Raw genomic sequence first — 21,706 nt, forward strand, 5'->3', positions numbered from 1 at the left:
GTGCTGTTCCCTGCATCCAGGCTCTGTCGCTGCAGGTCCCAGATTTGCAGCAGGAGTTACAATCTCTCTCCAACCTCCTCTCCTGCCCCACAATGACTTTTCCCTTCGTCCCACCATTGCCACGGGCCCGGGAGGGATCAGACACGTTCCCCGCTGCCTAATTCGCGCAGCTGGGAGCCGCAGAGCATCCTTCCTGCATCACCCCAGGAGCATCGGGCACGACGCGATGGATTCCCCACTCTAAAAGAGCTGGGGCTTCCTTCTGGAAATGTGCCACCGCCCCGACACTCCTCTGCCTGACTTAGCCTGCTCCTTGTAAAATACAAACCGCTTTTAGGTGGATCACAACCAAGCCCGAGCTGTGGGCGAACTCCAGCCAAACCTGGTGCAACCCTCCCGCGAGTCCTCAGCGACCTGCAAACGCCCGGACCCGCAGGAGAAGTGGTCTCCATGTAAAGAGCCCAGGTCTGCTTTCGGGGCCGCTGCCATTAACCCCAACCTGCTCCACATGGGGAATACGTTGATTTAATTTTTTGCATTAGTCTTATGCCACTGAGGAAGCAGAATAACACCCTCCCTACAGCCCTTCTCTGCTGGGGAAGGTGTACGATATAAAGAAGGGCATATATTAAGCAGGAATTGCAAAAATTAAGCTGTTTGTGGTTTAAGTTCAGCTTCGGTGTGTGAACAGAGACTGGGCTTTTAAAAAAAATATATAGAAATATCAAGAACGTTGTGTTTAGTCTTGGCTGGTCGTGCCAGCGATGCTGGGTCTGGCATCTTCTGCATCTTTCCCTGCCGTGGGCAGGGGCTGGAGGAGGTGGAAGAGGAATAAAGGAGAAGCTTTAATCTGGGGGAGGAGGCGGAGGGCAGGGCGGCCAGGGACACCCGCTGATTAATGGGCTGTCAGGCTGGCATCGCTTAGACGTAGAGATCTTTACCGTAACAATGATAACCCCAATAATTACTGTTATTAACAATAATCCCGCTTAGCGCTTGTTCTTTCCCAAGCGTTGTGGCAACAGGACCTCGGTAACCCTCGCCGCGTGCCCTGGGTGCTGTCCGCACCCCGCGATGGGAATCGGGGATGGGAAAGGGCCGGGGACGCTCCTGCGAAGGCTGCAGTCCTCTGGGGCCCGACCACGAGCCGCAGCCCTGGGGAGCAACGAACGCCCGAACCAGCGCCCCAGGACAGCACGCGTAGCCCGGCTGATCGCTCGTTTCCAGCCCCTACCGCGTGTTCGTGGCGATGGGTTGCGTCGGCGTCTCTGGTTGTCTGTTGGCGTTGGCGCTCGCCCCATCGCCCGGCGGCTCAGCATCGGCGTGTCGGGACACCCCGCGAGCCGCTCTGCGGGCATTTCATCCCGGTTACTTCTCCCGGGCTGTTTTGGTTTTTTTTTTTAATCTTATTTAATGAACAAATATAGTGTGTTCTAAACCCAGCGCCGACCTTTAATTATTCCTAATATTTGATGACAACAAGCTAATTCCCAAATGATGACATCAGACATTAAAGGCCCATCTCCCGAGTGCCAGGTCATTAATATTTCTCTTCCCCTGGTCCGTATTTTGCCTGCTGTAAGCAATTTTGATATAACGAGCTCGGTGACTGCATGGGCTGGCGCAGTGGAAAGGTATTCACCAGCCATAGGCCACGGGGCTGCGTTACGGGCTGGGAATCACGGCAAGCTGGGCGTCTGGCTGTCAAGGCGCTCCACCCGAGGACCTCTCCCGCTGAACCACCCCGGGACATTGGGAAATCCAAGAGGGCAGCCGCTCTGAGAGCTTCGGCTCCTTGACTCACTCCGCTGACACCAAGTTTTCTTGCGGCCGCCACGAGCATCCCTCCGGGTTCAGGATGGGAGGCGGGGGGCTGGAGTGGTCCGGCGTGCGACAGCAGCCGGGTTCCCCTCCGTAGGGCACAGCCCGTTGTCCCACGCTGGTGGAGAAGGAGGGGAGGCAAGAAATGCCTGCGCAGGGAGCGGGGTGCTCAGAGGAAACCCAGCCCCGGAGCAGGGCAGGGTGCCCAAGCCAGCTACATCCAGTGCTCCCAGCACCAGCTCCCACCAGGAAGCTTTCTTTCATCCCGTGTTGTGCAAAACACGTCAGGCTAAAACCCCACAGCACGAGGCACGAAAACACTCAGCTAGTGGCTGCTGGAAGAGAGGTTTGGATAGGGAGCTAAAAATATATCCCAATAACTGTCTTCTGCGCTCTGAGCTTCTAATGCTGCTTGACCCGGCGCGGGTTACAAAGCGTGGGGGAACGGCGAAAAAGAAATCGTGTCACATCTTTTTCCCGAAAGACAAAAATTCTTTGAAAGTTGTCCCACTTTTAAATTAATCAGGCCAGGGTCCACCTGCAGAATGAAAAGCCTAACGCCGACAGGATTGACAACCGTGCACTCGGACACGCACAAATGAGCGACGCGGCATCCTGCGATTACCCTCGACGAGCTGCCAGAGCAGTCGCTGTGCCCTAAAACACACCTGCGGTGGCCTGCACGGGCTTATCGATGCATATTTGCTGCTACGCTCAACACATGCAAATATTTGGTTACTAAGGAAGCAATGAATATTGCCACGGTCTCCAAGGAAATACTGCTGAGCCACGCCACGCTAGCGGGTGCTTCGCGCTCGCCCTCAGCATCTTCATCTCTCGCCGCATCCCTGCCTCCTGAGTTCACCTGCCCTTTCGGGTTGAACCTGGTGCAGAAGCTTTTTGTTTCCAAAATATTTACATCATCTCCGTGGAGAAGCTCATCCCCAGCCCAGGTGCGAGGAGGTGGGGTTGGGCTGAAGTCACCCGGCCTGGGTCCAGCATTTGCGTGCCCAGCTCTCTGCTGGCGGGCTGAGGGCGACTGTCGCTCCTGGGCCGCGCGGGAGCAGACCCGCAGCACCCCTCTTTGTGCGTGAACTCGTTTTTGCGGCGCTGATGCGTGTGAAACCCCCAAATGTGACAAAGTGAGATTTTCATCTCTGAAAAAGCGACTGGAGCAATGGAATAGACCCGCAACAGGAGAAGGTGCTGGCTTTAAGCAGCAGCTCCTGTTTCACGTGAGCTGATGGAGCTGGTAGAGAACACATGGGGGGACAAACCCATCGTTCGAGGAGGAGAAACCTCCTTTAAAGGCAAGGAGGAACCCGCAAGGAGAAACAGTTGCTGGTTTTGTAACCGCTGACGTAGCTCATTCCTCCCCCATTATCGATAGCAGCCGACCTGCCACATATTTTCTGTTCCTGCAGCGTGACGTGACGACTGATGCAACTCCCGACACGATCCAAGGGCTTCCCTTATAGGGCTGGAAACGATAACCCCGGTGACTAACCCGGCCCTTTCTCCGCCACGCGACACCTCGGCGATGTGCGAAGAGGCGCAGCCCTCGCGTCTCCACGCGACGAGCGGGCGCGTTCGGCGGGGCCCGAGTCACCGGAGGAGTCACAGCGCGTTCTTGCCCCTCTTCCCACGTGCCGGGTGCAGGGCACGGGCGGGCAGGGAGGGTTTCGGCTCTCATTTCTCAAGAAACAGCCCCGATGCTGGCACAACCAGGGGATCATGCAGGGGAAAGGGGCCGGCTGGAGTCAGAAACGCTTTGCCGGCCGAAATCACGGCTGGGATGCGACGGGTCTCATCGCAGCAGCTCATCAGCTGCTAATCCCATTGCCCCGCTGATGCTCATGCACCATCTCTGAGTGAAAAATCAACCATTTTGGGGAAGGCATTGTTAAAAATTCCACTTATTGCAGCAGCCTGGTTTGCCCAAATACCCTTGTTCAGGCAGCAAACTGCAGTGCAAGGGTACGAGCCCCACCTGAGCTATCCGAATCCCAGTCTGACCACTGAAGCTTGCTGCTTGTTAAATGGCAGCCTCTGAAAGAAGCTGCCTCTCGTTACTGCAGAGTCCAGGGTGAATAAATCACCTTTTTCCATCTCCGAGGTCGGTGAAGAGCAGGCTCGGGCAGTTACCGCAGCCCGAAGGAATCGGAAGGGGGATGAGGGAGGGATGCTGCGATCACCGGGGCTTCGGCAGAGGTGCTGCTTCACCACGCTGCCGGAAAGCTGGAGTCGGGGTGGGCTCTGCTAAAATTATCGAGCTGGGCATTGTCAAGGGCTGGACTGTGGAGTTTTCTGGATGTTAAGCCAAAGGATCTTTGCTTGTTCATTTTAGAGGAGGATTTATTCAAATACAGAAAGCGTACCTCAGCGGCGATGCACATCAGCCCAGGGGAGCATCGGCCCAGTATGGACGCGCTGGCAAGGCTGCTGAGGTGGGTTGGGTTGGGTTGGGTTGGGTTGGGTTGGGTTGGGTTGGGTTTGGATTGATTTGCCTGGAAATTGGTTACTTGGAAGGAAGGCAGACCCAAGGAAACGGCATCCTTCCCTGAGTGTCAGACTAACAAACCTCTAATGTATAACCCAACCTGGGAAAATTAATGTTAAAAAAACCTAAGTAGATGTAGAGAACAGTCCTGAAACAGTCGCTGAGGTTTGTGAGTGAAGGCTGCTAACAAAGCGAAGGTAAAAATGGGTGTAAAAATCAAATCCAAGGGTCCAGATTCCTCAGCTCCCGCTCCAGCCCATGTCTGGGTGAAGCAACTGAGAGCAAAAATAAATCCAGTGCATTACTGTTAGCATCGCTAGGGTGGTCACCGTTATTTAATTGCCGGATAGTTGCTGCGTTCAGAAATAGCACCGTTTCCCATCCCTTTTCCTCCCTGTCCAAATAGGAAAGGACTAATCAGTGCTTCATTATTTATATCTGCAATTGGCAGGCAGCGGAGAGCTTTCCGCAGCAGGAATCGAAGGAATCCCTGCAGGAATGTCCCCAGCCGCCGTGGGGTATCCCATGTGCCGGCCCGCGGCTGCTCGGCACGCCGTCAGTGGCAGCCGGTCAGCCCCGCGGTTGCATGAGCCCTCGTGGAAGAGGGATTCCCATTTCTCTGAGCCTAAGCCTAATTAATTGTTGCGATTAATTCAGGGTGATTCACTTTCAGGGGCTGGGAGGAAACCGCAGCCCAGCGGCAGAGCGGGATTGGTGGTGGTGACCGTACGCATCCCGGGGATGAGCCAAAGCCCGTGAGGAAAAAAAGACTCATTTGATTTAACGACCTTTGGATGGGGCCGTGGCGAATCCATCCTCGCCACAGTGGCGATGGGTGCTGCCTAACGAGCGATCACGAGATGATCACGATACGCATCATCCCACCGGGCAGGTACAAAAGCATTAATTATCTGGCTGCTTTATCATTGCCTCTGATGTTTTCCGGCTTCCTTAAGGGAAAAGCCTCAGACCTCTTGCTGTTCAGCAGGATTTCCCTAGGTGTTGACCAGGCGGTTTCGCTGGGATCTGAAATCGCCTGGCTCGCTCCAGCCTCGCAGGGATGCCGAGCGCCTCAAAAATGGGAGCAACCTGCCCTTGGTTGGCTTCTGCCCCCAAGAGTCACCTTACTATGGGTGGGTTTAGTCTATCCTCGCGCTTTGCCAGCATCGCTGTGAGTCGGCAGGGGGGCACACGCCACGGAAACGTTTCCCCGTGAGCTGGAGCTTTTTTCTTTGAAGGCGGCTCTGGTGCGCTGGCAGCACCCAACGCCAGCAGCTCCCACCGGGCCCGAGTGACCAAGGTGCTCAAGGTGTCTTCCTGTCACCTCAGCCCTGGACACAGGTTGCAGTCTGCACAAACTGAGGCCAAAGCGCTTTGGTGCTCGGTGAAAGATAATCTTTGCTGGTGTTTCTTTGAGTCACCCACTTAACGAGGCGCCTCCACCCAGTGCATTTTTTTTTTTTTTGAGGAGGTGCTGGGAAATGGTGGATTTGTGACACAGGAACAGAGCTCTTTGAGGAGCCTTTGGCACCGAGCACGGCTCGCAGGTGCTGGTGGAGTTCCAGCCGAGTGGATGTGTTGGAGTGGGGCCAGGGGAGGGCCACGAAGATGATCAGGGGGCTGGAGCACCTCTCCTCCGAGGACAGGCTGAGGGAGCTGGGGCTGTTCAGCCTGGAGAAGAGAAGGCTGCGAGGGGACCTTAGAGCAGCTGCCAGTGCCTGGAGGGGCCGACAGGAAGGATGGAGAGGGGCTTTTCACAAGGGCGTGTAGTGACAGGACAAGGGGGAACGGCTCTGAGCTAAAAGAGGGCAGATTTAGATTAGGTATTGGGAAGAAATTCTTCCCCATGAGGGTGGTGAGGCCCTGGCACAGGCTGCCCAGAGAAGCTGTGTCTGCCCCCTTCCTGGCAGGGCTCAAGGCCAGGTTGGATGGAGCTCTGAGCACCCTGGGCTGGTGGAAGATGTCCCTGCTCATGGCAGGGGAGTTGGAACCAGATGATCTTTAAGGTCGCTTCCAAACCAAACCGTTCTATAATTCTATGATTGTATGAGTCTATGACGCTGCTGCCCGTGTAGCTGAATACAAATATCACCTGGCAAAGAACTGTGGTTTTATTTCAAAAACTTTTTGAGCGAACAGCGTTACTACAGCTTTACACCGGCGCTACTGAGCGCTTCCCATGCGCTTCGCTTGCTGACGAAGCGTCGTTCCGATCGGTGGCGGTGCAAAGGAGTAATCGCATGAGCCAATTAAACAATATCCTTTGATTGTCGAGCGGCTCAGAGGTCCAGGAGCAGCAGTTGGGTAAACGCTTATTTAATAACTTAATTATTATAATATCAGCGTTGCTTGGCACTTAGGTGGGGCTCTGCAGTCGGGTAACGAGACACCCCCCCCCCGATAATTTAATCTCACCGATGATCCCCAGGGGCGGAAAGCAGCCGCGCGGGCTCATTTCCTGTGCACTCGCCAATCGACGCAGGGGTGCGCTGCAGGGCCCCCCCGATGTCCCCCAAAAATCACTGCCCCCCCCTCCCCCCCCAGTGAGGCCTCGCTGCGCACACGTGGAGAACCCGCGGGGGCGTGGCTTGAGGGAGGGGCTTGGGCGTGGTTATGGGGAAGGGGCGTGGTTATGATGGAGAGGCGGGGCGTAGCGGCGGGGCGTGGCGGCAGCGCTGCCCGCAGCCTCTGGCGCCGGGGGCGTGGCCAAGGCGGAGCCGGTCCCGCCCCGCGCCGGCGGCCGCTCAGTGCTCGGGCAGCGGCGGCGGCGGCCGCAGGAGCGTGGGGCGGCGGAGGCATCGGTTCCCGCTCTTCTTCCCTCAGCGCCCGCCAGCTGCCCGTGCGCTCCCTGCTTCCCGCCTTCCCCCTCACCTCAGGGGCTGAGGCGGCCGCCGCGCCATGAACTCGCTCCTCTTCGGCGAGATGGCCCGCGCCTTCGCGCCCGGCGCCGCCGCCGCCGCCTCCTGCCCGCTGGGCCCCGGCGCTGCCGCCGGCCCCGGCAGCCCCGCAGCGGCCGGGGGGGGCCCGCCGGTAACGGCGGCGCTCCGTAACGACCTGGGCTCTAACATCCACCTGCTGAAGGGGCTGAACGTGCGGTTCCGCTGCTTCCTGGCCAAGGTCCACGAGCTGGAGCGGCGCAACCGGCTGCTGGAGAAGCAGCTGGCGGCCCAGCAGAGCGAGCGCGACCGCCGCCTCCGCTACAAGACCTTCTCCCGCGACCAGGCCGTGCAGACCGACCCCGGGCCCCCCGCCCTGCTCCCGCTTCCCCTCCCGGGGCCCGGTCACGGCCTGGCCGCCGCCGCCCCCCCCCTCGCCTCGCCACCTCACTACGGCCGCTTGCCCGGCACCATCTGGAGCTACACCCAGGTGAGGCGGACCGGCGGCGGCGGCTTGGAGACGGTGCAGGGGCCCGGCGTCTCCTGGATCCACCCGGACGGCGTCGGGGTCCAGATCGACACCATCACCCCCGAGATCCGCGCCCTCTACAACGTGCTGGCCAAAGTCAAGCGGGAGCGGGACGAGTACAAGAGAAAGTGAGCGGCTGGGGAGGGGGGCGAGAGCCTGGGAGGGGGGTGGGACACCGAGGAGGGGTGCGGGCCGCCGGCTCCTGCAGTGCGGGGAAGCGGGGAGTCCCTCCTCGGGGCAGAGGGAGCGTTTGGGGGGACCCCCGGGCCCTCCCACCACACCCCGGGGGCCCTGGGGACTTGGTTTCCTCCCGGGGGCCTTGGGGACTTGCCCCCCCTTCCCCCCGGGTCAGGGTCCCCAGGGTGCGCCCGTGGGGTGGAGGGAAGCCTCTGCCTCGGGGGGGGGGGGGGTGGGGGGGTGGGTAGGGGGGAGCTGCGCCTTGGTTTGGCGTCCGGAAAATTGCAGGGTCCTTCCCTGGGAGGCTGGAGAGCCTTGGTCTGAAAAGGAGCGTTGTCAGCTTGACTTAAAAAAAAAAAAAATGTGGAAAAAAGGAAAAAAAATACGTCCTTTATGGAGAAGGGAAATAATCTGTTGTTAATATCGCATCGTGTAGTTACTCCTAAATTTAGCTTGCCTTCATTTTCTGGCCGAATCGCTCCGGTAGTCGATTTGGTGTGCTAGCTCTCCGAAATTAGCTCAGTGCTGCAATATTTGGGTTGCGAATACTGCAGGGGAAGGCTTGCGTGCCGAGATCTTCCTCGGAATGGGTCAAAACGAGAGCTGATGGCCTTGGCAAAGCCCCGGTGATCTGGAGGTGCCTCCTGGCCCCTTGGGAAGCCCTGGGTTTTGGGGTGGTGGGGGTGTTCTTCTCCCCCTCCCCAGTGCTGGTTTGCTGTATTCGCCGGCTCAGAGATGGAGGCCAGAGAGAGGGGAAAAAAAAAAAAAACAAACCTAGGTAGTTGGGATTCTGCAGGGAGATTCCTGCATTGTCTGACGAGCTGCTTCTCCTCTGGGGCTCTCCTGCTTTGGAGTTTTGTCATCTTTAGGCTTAAAATGTGTTTCCTCCTTTCCCGACCTTGTATTTTTTTCCCCCTGCAGAACAAATTTAATCCTTTCTTATTTCTCTGGGAGGCAGCCGGCCTTGCTCGGCTCTGTGGCCTGTGAAGCGTAGCTGAATTTCTTCTGTCCAGGGTAACAGGACTGCAGTGTGCTCTTTGTGTACCTCTAGTCATCAGCTTTTATAACAGACCTCTTGTGAATTAACTCGGTTTAGAGAGGCTTTGTAGGCAGGCGTATGCTGTTCCCAGAGTAATTTCTGGCCTATTTGTTATCTAAAGTACCCTCTGCTTGCAGTGCATCTTCTTCAAGCTTGCATGCCTGGATTGCTCCGTAGTTTGTGGCTGGAGCGCCTACTGAATCTGGGTGGAAAAAGAAATTTGCCTTTTTTTTTCAGTCTGGAGCAGTGGATGCCATCATGGCACGGGGTTGTAATTGTTTTTATGGTTGGTACCAAGGAGATGGAGTAGCGGAGCATCAGAGGAAGCTGTGTGTGGTGGTGACTTGATGGAGGAAGATGAGTGCTGGGTGTGGGCCATGTCACCAAAAGCTGGACACACTTCTGCTTTTCAATGGATGCGTGATTTATTATTTTATTTCTCTTAGGGAAGAGGAGATCTGTGGGCCATTTAAGTTCAGTCTTTCTACTGACGCATCACTGACTCTGTTCTGTTTCCACTCGCTTGTGCATAGCAAATTTTCGCTCCACAGCCTGCGTTCAGGTGCGACTGCTGCACACTTGTGGGGATGGCATAAACCCAGTTCAGCGGGGCGAAAGGGGTCTCTCTGTAGGTACTTGCGAATCTCATTCTCGCCGCCCTTCCTGCTCTTGAAACAAGTTTTTCTTCTGACACTTGAAAATAAAATTTGATTAAGACATATCAACACGTATCACCCCAGTGTGGTATCTGCAGCGTGTCTGTTACGGTACAATCATTAGTATGTAATTGGAATGATGATTGCACTCTTCTGTGACCTTCACTGGTCGGATGGACGTCGCACGGTGAGCTCTCGCGGGGTAGGTTGGCTTTTCCATTTGTGGCCTTGAGCACACTTTTGCATGCTTAGGGAGTAGTGCTGTGCTGTCTGAATTCTTGCAGTCCGAGCGGGTGAGTCAATTCGATTTCATTATCATGAGCTAATGGGGTGTTGCAGTGTTTGTCAGCAATCCTGTGAAGATTGGTACCAATATTTTTGTGTTTGTTTGTGCAGGGGAGGGATTCTCGATCCTGGCCTGTGTGTGTGTGTAAATACACCCTCTGAGTTTACCTTATCTTGCTGTGAACCCTTTGATGGCTGAGTTTTATTTCGGGAAATGAGCTCCAAGTGGAAAAGAAGCCTCGTGCTTGTCTGCTGCCGGCACTGTTAGAGCCTGTGGGAGGTTACGCGCGCACCCAAGCTCCCCACGCCGGCGTGGGACGTTGCGGCGAGGCGCAGGTGTGCCGAGCAGGGCAGCCCCAGTGGGATGGCCGCGCTCCAGGCCGCGGATGGCTCCATGTTGAAAACACGGTGCTCGCTAGGTGTAGTCGGGTGGGTTTGTACACTGCTGATGGTGTTTCACACCGAGAAAATAACAGTCTTGCTTCGCTCGAGCACCAGCAGAACCCGGCAGCCCTTTGGAAGCAATCGGGCCTTGTAGTCTGACCAGTGAAGCCACCAACTGGATCTGCAGGAATGCGTGAGCAGATAGCGATATGTTACATTGATTTCCTAAAGCAACTCAGGCTTTTTTCCCTTTCCAGGATGACCACTTGATTACAGAGGGCACAGCCAGCAAATTGTTCTTGTTTGAAATGTTTGGCTACCAGGAAAACACCAGGCAGGTGATTACGTTGCTAAGTCAGTGACTTCTGCTCAAGTGAATACTCCATTTCAAAACCACAGCTCGCGTATGGAGTGTCTGTCGTTGAAGACCAAAACTCACTGATGTCGTACTTGTGAATTGAAAAGTGCAAAGGTAGAATTCAGAGGTGAAAGAATTCCTTTTGTTTGAAAGGTAGCTCTACTGCTACTCTTCAAAATAATAGCAGAAGATCATCTAAGATGTTCTTTCCAATGAAATCCTGTCAATTTTTGGGATTACCGGTGGCTTCATTTTAGGAAGATACGTTCATCTCCGTTGTTCCGCCCTCTAAATTCATTTTTCTTGGACATCCTAACACAAGAAACTGTGTTAGAGTTCTGAGGCCTAAAAAATACTAGCATGTGTAGTCAGGAGAGCACCTGGGTTTTATTTTACCCACAGTTTGCTTGTGTCTGGAGTACAAATGGAAAAATGTTCCCCTCAAGGAGCCCCGCAGACATTTCAGACCAAAATTGCCTTTTTCCCGTCCCCCAGCTCATGATTTTTTACACAAATGGTATATAAATGTGAGTCTTGTTTTACTAAACGTGTCTTAATCTTACAATACTTTCTTAGTAATGATTGTGATTTTACACTGTGGATTATGACTTCAGCTGTGCGAGTTAGCATTTGGATGAGATTTATGGGAAAAAATGAACTTAAAAATCTTTTTTTGTCTGTTTTTTTTGGTTTGTTTTGTTTTTTTCAAACTATGGTAGCATTTAGAAGAGCTTCTTGCCATGGATCAGATTCCAAAACCTTTGTAACTTTTTATCTGGTATTACCCTTTTAACAAGAAAAGGTAAAATTGTCCGCTTTGCTTGCAGTCAAGCTAACTCAATAAAAAATACTGTAAGGGACAGCCATCTTAAAATGAAGGTGTCAGGTTTTGGAAGTTGAAACACACAGATGAAGTGACCTTTTTCTAGACAGATAAAAATAAAATCTGGCATCCTTCTTCACCCCCTCTGAGGTGAGATGAACCAGTTGTGGGTTTTGAAGCGGCCGGCGATGGAGACTGGGGTCTGTCCATCCCTCACCGATGTCAAGGAGCAGGGTTAATCGCAGGCACGCGACCGTGCCCCTGCTCTGCGAGGGACTCCGGGTTACTGCAGTCTGTTGAGGTGATGTAGGAGAAAAATCTGCTTTCTGGAGAGCGGCTGGGGACGTGGCAGCGGCGCGGTCCGCTGTTGGGGTAGCTGCCTGTCCCTGGCGCGTGCGTGCCGGGGACCTGTCCCTGAGGCAGCTGGGCTGAGCGGGGCCGCAGCATCTCGATGGAAGGCGATGCCCATGCTTCCATTGGTGAGGTACTTAAATCTACTTGGTTCTGGGAAGGGGGAAACAAATCTGCTTTCTTTTTTTCCCTCCTCTGATTTGTCAAGTTACATTGCCCGTCGAGGCCGAAGCGCTGATGGTCTCCTGGCTAAGGCGGGATGTCAGAATAGAGGTACGTGGAATACAGCAGGCAGCGATACTGCCGGCTGCTCCGGGCGACACGTCTCACCTTCCCGCCTCGCACGGAGATCTCCTGGAAGATCCACACATGCGGCTGGGTGTTACGACAGCCAAAATGCTCTGCGTGCGGCCAGCCGGAGCCTGCTGACTTGGTGAAAACCTTCCGCAGTCATTCCCTGCTCTCCCCCCCCTTTTTTTTTCCCCCCTTCCTTTTAGCTGCAAGAAGGCTGCTGCTCTATCTGTGGAGAGCTTTAGTCTGAACACTCGCATAGATTTATATATTAGGGTTTCAAAATTGTTCTTAATTGGTGCAGATATCGAGTCTGCCAGATGTTGGTCGTCTTTTCCAGCAGAGACTTAACTGTTACTAAGGGTTGAACTGGAAATAATTGTTTTACCTCAGGATGGTATTTCATTTGGAAGATTAATAAAGTCCACTTGAGAAAGAGATTATCTTAAATTTGCTGCAGCTGGAAAGGACAAAGATTATCATTGTCAAAGGCAATGCGCGTCAAAACTAACTGGATCTTGTTTTTTTAAAGAAGGGAACTTCATAAAAATGTGCTTTAAGATAAGCCCTGGAGGAATGTCTGAAAACTTTTAAAGCTAAAATATTAGTGGTAACAAGATGCAAATGTTACGCATAGACCCAATAAAAAACAAATAATTTTTTTATCCCTGTGGAAGAATCTGACCAGCGTGCTAGACTGCTGTCCGGGTTTCAATTGGTTACAGAGCTGGTAATAATGCAGTCTCTGTGTAAGGCCATATATATATATATATATATATATATATTTAATTCTGGCATTTCTGGTTTTCTTTTTATGTTTTAAAGGGGTAGTTGTGTTTCAGTGTGGCTTTTCACTGCAATTTAGTGTTCCTTACCGCTTCCAAAGCAGCCACACAGCCTGGTAGTAGAGATCCGTGGATTCCCCTTATAAGATGTGAAGTCTGGTGTTAAATGCTCACTTTGGTGAAACCTGAGACTCAGTCTTGAGAAGACTTTTTTACTTGTGCTGCGAGGACGTAGGTTTGCTTTGTGAAGAACAGATAAAATCGTCTGATGTGGAAAAACTTGGCCATGTAACAAAAATATGCATCCCTTCTAATTGTTGGTTGGAAAGCTGAAGCGCTCGGAGCTGTGCGAGCGAAGCATTGTGAGAACAGTGCTTGTTTGGGTGTCAGACATTTTCCTTTAAATGTTGCCATCTTTGCTTCTACAATGCTTCTGCAAAGGCGTGCTTTTACAATACATGTGAATATCTGCAGCACTCTAACAAACCTCAGATTTATTTATTTTTTGCTGTGGTATAGCTAGAGACTGGGACTTGTGGGTTGGAGTAATGTGGGAGAAGGGTTGGAAGGAGAGGAGGACGTTTCCCTTTGATCCTGCTTTCTAACAGGGCTCCGCAGTAGGGTTGGGGCTGCACTTTGTTAAATATTTAAATAGATAAATCTGCGTGTGCGCTTTGCTGAAACTGGCTGGTGATGGGAGCAACCAGGGAGGGCCAAGATATGTTATGATTGATTTGAAATAGCTGTCTTAGCTGTGCAAGTTAGCTATTTATTCTGAACTTTATCTTTGGCTAACTATTAACTCCGAATTCTAATTAAAATAATGAATTCACAGATGAACTAGATTGGATGTGGTGGAGAGAAAAATCACCGCCTCGCGTTGTGGTTAGAGTTTCGGAGAAGCCTGGGCCCGGATCTCTGCTGTGCTCTTCAAAGAACAGCTTCCTGCTTGCCAGAGCCACAGGACTTGCTGCGTATATTTTGAATTTACCTTTTGATTCCTCCTGTGACTCATGGTGGGAAGCTTCGGACTTTCTGAAGGCAAAAAACCAGACTTTCAAAGCACAGCTTAAGTGTTGAGTAGGTCTGGGAGCAAAATCCCCCCCAAATACCTTGATCTTCAACCCAAATAATCTCTGAGGACCCTTGCAATTTAGGGCTGAGGTGAAAACAAGCACAGAAACAAGTTATTTCTAGCTCCTCGTTGTCTGTAATCGCAGGCTTTCGTTGCAGTAATGCCGCTGGAGCGCTGGGCTTGGAGCTGAAGTAAGCGCTGAACCCACGTACGGCTCTGGCTGCTTTTTTGTGGTGAGGTTTTGCGGTGATGCTCTGCCAGGTGTTTGGTTGGCTTCCTGCATTTATTTTTATTTTTAGTTTGCTAGAAATATTCACAGGATGTTGTTCTTTACCATTTAAGTCTCCATCTTAATGTTGAAGACCAGCGTTTGTGTTTGTACGAGAAGGGAAGAGATTTCTTCCCGCGTGGTCTTCAAAAACAGTTAAAAACTTAACAACATCTAGCTGTACGCCGTTTGGTCTAAGTGAAGCTCTCCTGCAGCCTTGTGACGTCTCCAAACCAAAAGATTATCTTGTTCCCAGAACACTGAACTGATAAGGAATAAATGGGACAAGGCTGCTTGTGCTTAGTAATCAAAGCACGGGGAAACGGTGTAGTGCGCGGCTGTGACTTTAAACCCATTTGCAGACTCCGCTCTGCTCTACCCCGCCATACGCCTGGCTGCTGTAGGGTATTTTCTCTGTTTTGTGCTCTCTGGTTTCATCTTGGGTGAGTGCTCTCTGGCTGCGTTCACATGCTGGTGTTATCCTGGTCATGTTTTTCTCCAGTTCCTATGCACGTACCTCCCACCCTGGCATCTGAAGCGGAGGAGCTTGCCTCCACTTCACTCTGTGTTTAGAATAGGGGGCAAAAAGATCATTGTAGCATGGCGTTAGCTTGGACACACGGGTACATTATTGAATTTTGAATATATTGTTCAGATGCCTTGGTTTGGGGTTAGGGGTGAATGACCCGGGCGTGCCCGTGCCTGCTGATTCAGGAGGAGTCATGTAGGGGGGTGGGATTTGTCTTTGATGCCGAAGAAAGAAGTAATGTGTGTGGTGTTTCGTAACGCCTGGCTGTCGCCTAGTCTAGAAACAGCTCTCAGCAGAGCTTTCTGCTTCGAAGCAGGCTTGCAGAGGGCGCGGGCGAGGTGACAGTGCTGGTGTGTTACCTGGGCTGCGCGGGGCGTGCTGGGTGTTTGTGGGAATGGCAGAACCATGTGGTGGCTTTTTCTAGTACCAGTGGTAACTGGGAGGCAGCTACTTTTCCCATGGTTGGATTAACAAGGTGTTTAGTTTCAAAGGCCTTTTAAAAATGAAATTATTAGCGTTTGTTTAAAAAACTTCAAACGTGTGGGAATCTTTCTCTTTGGCTTTATTTGCAGTGAGCGATGTTGATCCGTGCACAAAAATGACATCAACTCTGCCTCTGGAGCTACTTCAATAACGAGAGCATCAAGAGAGCTGGGAGAGAATGCTGCTCTGTGCCCATTAATGATGCGTCCTGCTCGTTAATGACCCTAACATGGACTAGTTGCATTGTTACTGTGTGAAAGTGAATCACAGATGATGCATTTGTTCAGCCTTTTGTTCAAGCATTTCCACACTTGAACTCATCTACACGTGACTTGATGGTTACTGGACTCAATTTGGAAGAGCTCTGCTGGGCTTGATGTATCCCGCTTCCCCAGCGGATTGTTAATTTGAATCCACTTCCAACTAGATTTTGGGACTGAACCTAGTCACGTCTGCCTTCTGTGTCATGGCTTCAAAAATAAGCCCACTGCTGTGTTTTGGAGCTTGTTCTCGCTGAAGAAATGTTCAGTTCTCCCTTTTTTGGCTTTTTGTGTCTGGAAACCACCAATGTGTGTTGCTTTAGAGAAGGATTTGAGCTGCGTGTGATCAAATAGATGGCTTGCATTGCTACTGTTTGTAACGGGGCTCTGAGTTTAATCTTCGATCTGATGCTAGTTTCAGTGGGTTTAGTCTGACTTTGCCCTGAAATAGAATCGAAAGCAAAACTTGGCATTAGAGCCTGAACCTCAGTCCCATGTCACTTCACAAATCTCTTGGCGCTATGGACAAGCCAAATGTTTTGATTTCTCAATCTTAAATGGTTTCACAAACCTGAATAGAAATTACAATGCCTTTGTGCGCAGGTAGGCTTCAGATCGAGTTCTGTATTGTGGGGTTATCGGTACAGAGGTGTGCAAACCCCGGGTTGTTTGCTTTGAGGTGTAGGTGGGAGGTTGTGTGTGTAAACAGAGATCAACGGTGGTTGACAGTTCACAAACCCTGTACTAAAGAAGAATGCCAGGGAAGGATTAACTTAGTCCCCTTCATGTGGGCAAGAAAACTTATTAATTGACAGTGGTTCATGAACACAGAGAACCTGAAGGAAGTGTTGATGTATAAAAGGAGTGGATCCCCCTTTACCCTTAAATACAGTAGAAGTGTTTATTCCATGCGGTGACTCATGCTGGAATTAGAGATCAAAGGGATGCTGGCCCAGTATTTATTCCAAATCCATGGTTTCAATGGAAAATGCATTTCGGTCTGTGGGTTCTTCCAGGTAAAAGTTGTCTGCATGTCTATGAGGGGAGAAAATAGAACTATGTCACTTTGTTTTTTAAAATTCAGTTTTCTCTAATACAGATAAATAAATATGAGGTACAAATACAGATACAAATAAATATGAGGTATTGGTGTGATTTTACATAGGTCTGTAGAATGGCACGAGTGTATTAATGTTGAATCGTAATGGGAATATTTTAAGGGTTCAGAAAGCTGTTATTACTAAAACTGCTACGAAAGAATTCCCCCCCTTGCAGGTATGAAAGAAAAATCTTTATTTCCCCCTCTAACTTCTTTTCCAGTAAGGCACTGACCGCGCGATGAAGCATTGTGCAGTCTGGATTCTGTTTCTAACTCTTCTGCTGATTTGTTTTTCCCCCAAATGACTATACCAGCATCACCTCGCCTTTGACTGTTTCTGTCATCCGTGCAGTTTTGAAACCCCCCCCCCCCCTTTTTTTTTTTGTTTGCTTCAAGAAAGGGAGAAAAAGGGAGTGCAAAGCACTTAGGAACTCCTTAATGCCCTGGAAAATGTTTTTCCACTAATCTGTATTCTTAACCAGAGCGTAGAACTGCCGGTTGTCAGTGGGAGACCAGCTTTTCTTGTTAAAAGGGACAAAGTGACCCTGGGAATGAAGTCCCACTTGCAGAGATGCTGTACAGAATTTTATCCTTTCAAGAATGGCTATGGGACGTAAGTAAGCTCATATTGTGATAACTGTCCCTGAAGGACAGCAAGCTCCCGGTGGGAGCTTGTGATGGATCTGCAAATAAACCCATTTTGCTTCGTAGCTCCTCTTCCCCTGTTGGGCATTACATCCTTCTGTCCATTTATATGCGATGCAGACTCTTCCCTGTGAAGTTTCAATGGCTGGAAGGAATTTACTGCCTTCTCTACCTACTATTTGATGTAGGAGATTGTAGGAAGAGCTTTGCAGTCGCCATGTCGAGGCAGGCTGTGTTGCTGTGGGTGCTGCGAAGGAGGTGTTGATGCGCTGAACCAGTGTCATTTTGTTCCAGCCCTGAGAGAGCTGTCATCCTATTTTCAAATGTACAGCTTTTTTCCTTCTCTGACGTTCAGTGAAGCATTAATTACTGTTTGATCTTTCTCCTATGAAATTCGCAATGAGATACAGCACTAGGCCTACGAGCAGGGATTTATTCCCCGTGGTGAGCTAGCATGGTTCTCTTGTCGAGTGGGCTTTGATTTAGGTGGGGTTTGGGTCCATGACTCAGCCGAATTCTCCTGTAAATTGTAGGGCAGTCGAAAGGCTGGGGAATGAGGTCAGCGCCTCAGTCACTCGCTTCCTTTCCACTGGCCTTTTGCAGTAAAACCACCTTTGTGCTGGAACTCTGCTGCTGTCCATCGCTTCCCTCCGTAAACAGCACAGGGTTGCCACTGCCCGTAGTTCATCCCCCCTCCACGAGTAACAATTTGCAGTGTTTCAGACTGCCTTAAAATTGGATTTCGTTTGGGAAAACTGAGCGGCAGCTTGCTCTGCAGCGGTAGGCACACGGAGCCTGCTGCCTTGCAGAGGCTAGGTGAGGCTGCGGGGAGTCTGCGACTAATCTCTGCGAGGGTATGCCAGCGCGGGCCACGGTTCGTCGAGGGCTGTTTCCCCATTGTGTGCCTGTGAATTCAAGTACTAAACAGTTACGTTCTTGGGAATTTATGCAACCGAGACAGCAAAAACAACGATTATGTTTGTGTGAATTGAAGACTGATCTGCCTTTGTACAAATATTTAAAAATGCCTAATCTTGACTTGTATATCCTCCTAGCTGTCATCTTTATTAATTTGCCTCCATCTAAATGGCATAGTACCGTGGTTTAATGGTAATTCTGTAAAGGCTAGTCACCATAATTAACTAGGAATCCTAAACTATATTAATCTGCCCATTGTACGAGAAGTGATTAAAGCAGCTTAAACGGAGTGAGCGTTCTTGCATCCCTTGAAGGACGGTGTGAGGAGTGCTGTGTATTTCCTCAAGTGTCACGGGAGCCTTTGAAGAGCAGTTTATTTCTTACCCTCTGTTATATTTGTGTTCTTAGAATCCTGATACTGCACATAAAAGCTACGCTTAAATATATTGACCTTTACAAAGGTAATAAAACTCTTAAAATGTAGATAAGATAATGGACATACAGGAGCGTTCTTTGGAGGCTTTGCTACGTACTAGGTATGTGTCCCACCTGCCTTCCTGACTCCTGAAAGCAGATAAGCATGATCTCGTTTCAATAAACAGTTTCCTTGGTCATTAATAGGTTTCATGAAAGTATTTAGTATTGGGGCAGAGATTAAGATGACTTCTAGCTCCGAGTTTTGAGGCTGGTTTTTGAAGAATGTGGAGGAAGAGGAAGGGCAGATAGAGATGAACCTAAAGACAAGGTAAGGAGAGCAGTGAGCGCCTCAGCTGCAGCTTGGTTGTTCTTGGCATCTTAGGCTGAAGAACTGCAGAAGCGAATGAAAACAATCCGGTGATACATTCCAGCAGGATCTCTGGTTCCTTTCCACAGCATCCCAATCTGTTATCACTTGGTCTTACCAGAGCTTTTCAGAATTGGTTTGAGGTGATAACAGCAGGGTGGTTACCACATGGCTAGCGAAGGGAGTGGCGATATGTAGAAAGCATTTACCCATGAAATCAGCAAGTCAGATGAAGACGTTTTATGAGAGAGGATGTTAAAACACCAGTGTTGTGTACTTAGTACAGGTTACATCCTAGCAGCTAAGCTTAGCTGGTTGTACGTGTAGTTCAGTATTTCTTTACAGGAATGGATCAGTTCTTCCCCGGAATGGATGATTTTCCTGAACACTGAAATGAAGGAAGGTGGGAACATCTGTTGAAAAGGAGATGGGGTTTATGTGTTAGGAGATTGCAGTAGGTGTTGAAAATGGTGCTGTCTCTGAGCATTTTGTGCCGTGCCAGTGATGTGTTTCTTTTAAGGTCACCAGCTAGCGCAAATGCAACATGTGCTATTTACTCTGGTGTGTTCCTGAAAGCGGTCCTTCGGAAAGGCTATCAGTTGAACTGGGATATTTTTCAGCTGTGGAAGTCAGGCAGACATCCTTCGTTTGCTCTCCAGGGTGATACTGAGCTTCATGCTGGCTTAACTGTGCAAACACCTCTTTCCAAGAGATCCAGCTGGGAATCCATTCCGTGGAACTCAACGTGAAGCTCACAGACTCACCGTGAGTGGAAGTGCTCCAGTGCCAGAACCCCCCGCTCCGTCTCGAGAGCAGGAGACCCACAGTGCCACAGCAACGCTCGAAATGTCTGCGTCCTCCTGTTCCTAGCAGATTGCCATGAAGTCCTAAGGCAGTTTGGAAAAGAAATAATCTGCACCCTACATGGGAAAAATTTCCTGTAGTTAAAAGCCTGCTCGATTATTTCGCTTGGAGCTGTGATGTAAGAATCTTCCATGTAGTCATGTGCATCAGCTGAGATAATGCACTATTTTAACTTGGCAGCCTCCAAGAGGACATTCATGAAAGCTTTCATGAGGTGTTTATAGAAAATGGAAAGGAAATTCATGCCACAGAAGTTTGCCTGTACTTTCCGACAGCTTAGCGTTAGATCTTATTATGGCTTTAAATCTCTGCTGTAACTACTTGTCTCCTCAGCTGCCAGACTTTTGGCAAGGTGGCTGTATTTTGCTAAGAGTCCTTAGCAGCAGTAGGAGGCAAGAAATTACAACTGAAATGTCCCGAGACCATAAAAATACAAATGTATTTTTAAAACAGTGATGGTGTATATTTGAGCACACTTCTGCGACATCTTTTTAAAGTTTTTGAAAGGCTAGAGCTATAGAGAATTATACTCCTTTGGTACAGTAAGTGTGCTTGACTAGAAGTAGATTTCAAATCTGTTTTAGTGTATGTTTTCTTATGCTTTTTCCTCCCACCCAGAAGCCCTCCTCCATACTAATATTTCTATGAGCTCTTGAAGTGTCTTCTGCCTTCTGGGGATAAAAAATGGGAAAGAACAGAGAATTAGGGGTAAAAAAAGGAAAGGGGAGAAAAGGGGGAATACAGTTATCTGTGGAAAAATGTGGATTCTTGTTGTACTTCTAAAGGTGAGAGGGACAACCTAGAAAATCAACTCAAGTCTCGTGTGCTTGATTTTATGTGGAAGCAATGAAGCTCTTGGGGTGCTTGGCTTCAGAAACAAGTCATGGCCAAGTCTGACGCAGTCATGTGTGCTGGCAATACTTTTTACTGATCTGTTGGATTAATTAATAGGTATTTTTATATTACTGCTCTAAAATTAATGTGCTGAAGTTGAGGTAAAGGGCTAAGAGTTGGAATTAGCGTGCTACAGAGAAGAGAAACAGGGCGGGACCCCCTGCTTTAGAAACCACCATGTATCAAGGTCAGATCATGAGTTAAATATTTAGGGTGCAGGACAGGAGTTGGGAGTCATACTTGGTGGCAGGCTGCAGAAAGCTTTTATTTATTATAAATATTTGCTGAACGCTACCTAGCGTGCAGTCTACAATGGCGTGGAGTTTTTTTCCTGAAGTACTTGTGTTAGTAGTCTTGCATCTTGGCAAAGTGGTACAACTGTATTGAAGGCCTGGAATAAGATTGGTTGTTTTAAATTTTATTTTATTTTTTTTCTTTTAAGCCAGTGAAGCTTCAGATTCTGGGACAGGCATGCTGGTGCCATCTTCCGCTGTTTAAATGTATTTGATTAAATTAAGAGCGTTAAGCAATTTTTAAGTCTCCCTAAACAATGGATGGATTTTTCCGTGATTATTCCGTGAGTCAGTTATAATAATCCCTTTGCATTGTGCAGTTTTGTTGCTGAAACTGCGCGCAGAAGTGTTGTTGGTAACTCACTTATAAACAACCCAGCTCCCAGTCTGCAGCAGAAATTTTTCTCGCTCCGTTCTGCTCCCCCCGTAGCAGAACGTGTGGATGTTGCTGTGCTGGTGTGGATGTTGGCGATGAGCTGGCCGCGGGCATCGCGTGGCTGCCCCGGCCCGGCGGGAGGACGGCACGCGGTGTCCCGCAGCCCGGGCTCCTCGCGCAGCCTCCCCTTGCTCTGCGCAGGCTCTCTGCAAGCCGCTGCTGACCTTTGCAGGGCAGCGCGCTGCGACTCTACAAGTTTCTCGCATTAGCACTTGCACCAGGCTATTTCTGTACGTCGGCCGAAAGAATTCAAGGTGATGGATAGTCTAGGCAAGAGCAGCAA

General features: G+C 50.2%; 1 protein-coding gene across 1 annotated transcript in view; it reads left to right on the forward strand.

Moving 5' to 3' along the window:
• The first annotated feature begins 7,064 nt into the window (after window positions 1-7,064).
• IFFO2 (intermediate filament family orphan 2) overlaps window positions 7,065-21,706 on the forward strand; it is a 39,345-nt gene continuing 24,703 nt past the window's right edge. Inside the window, exon 1 of the mRNA XM_075437638.1 lies at window positions 7,065-7,854. Within this exon, the coding sequence (XP_075293753.1) occupies window positions 7,220-7,854 (635 nt within the window). The 5' untranslated portion in view covers window positions 7,065-7,219. The remainder of the gene's footprint in view (window positions 7,855-21,706) is intronic.

Source organism: Opisthocomus hoazin, chromosome 16 (genome assembly GCF_030867145.1).
Source record: "Opisthocomus hoazin isolate bOpiHoa1 chromosome 16, bOpiHoa1.hap1, whole genome shotgun sequence".
NCBI lineage: Eukaryota > Metazoa > Chordata > Aves > Opisthocomiformes > Opisthocomidae > Opisthocomus > Opisthocomus hoazin.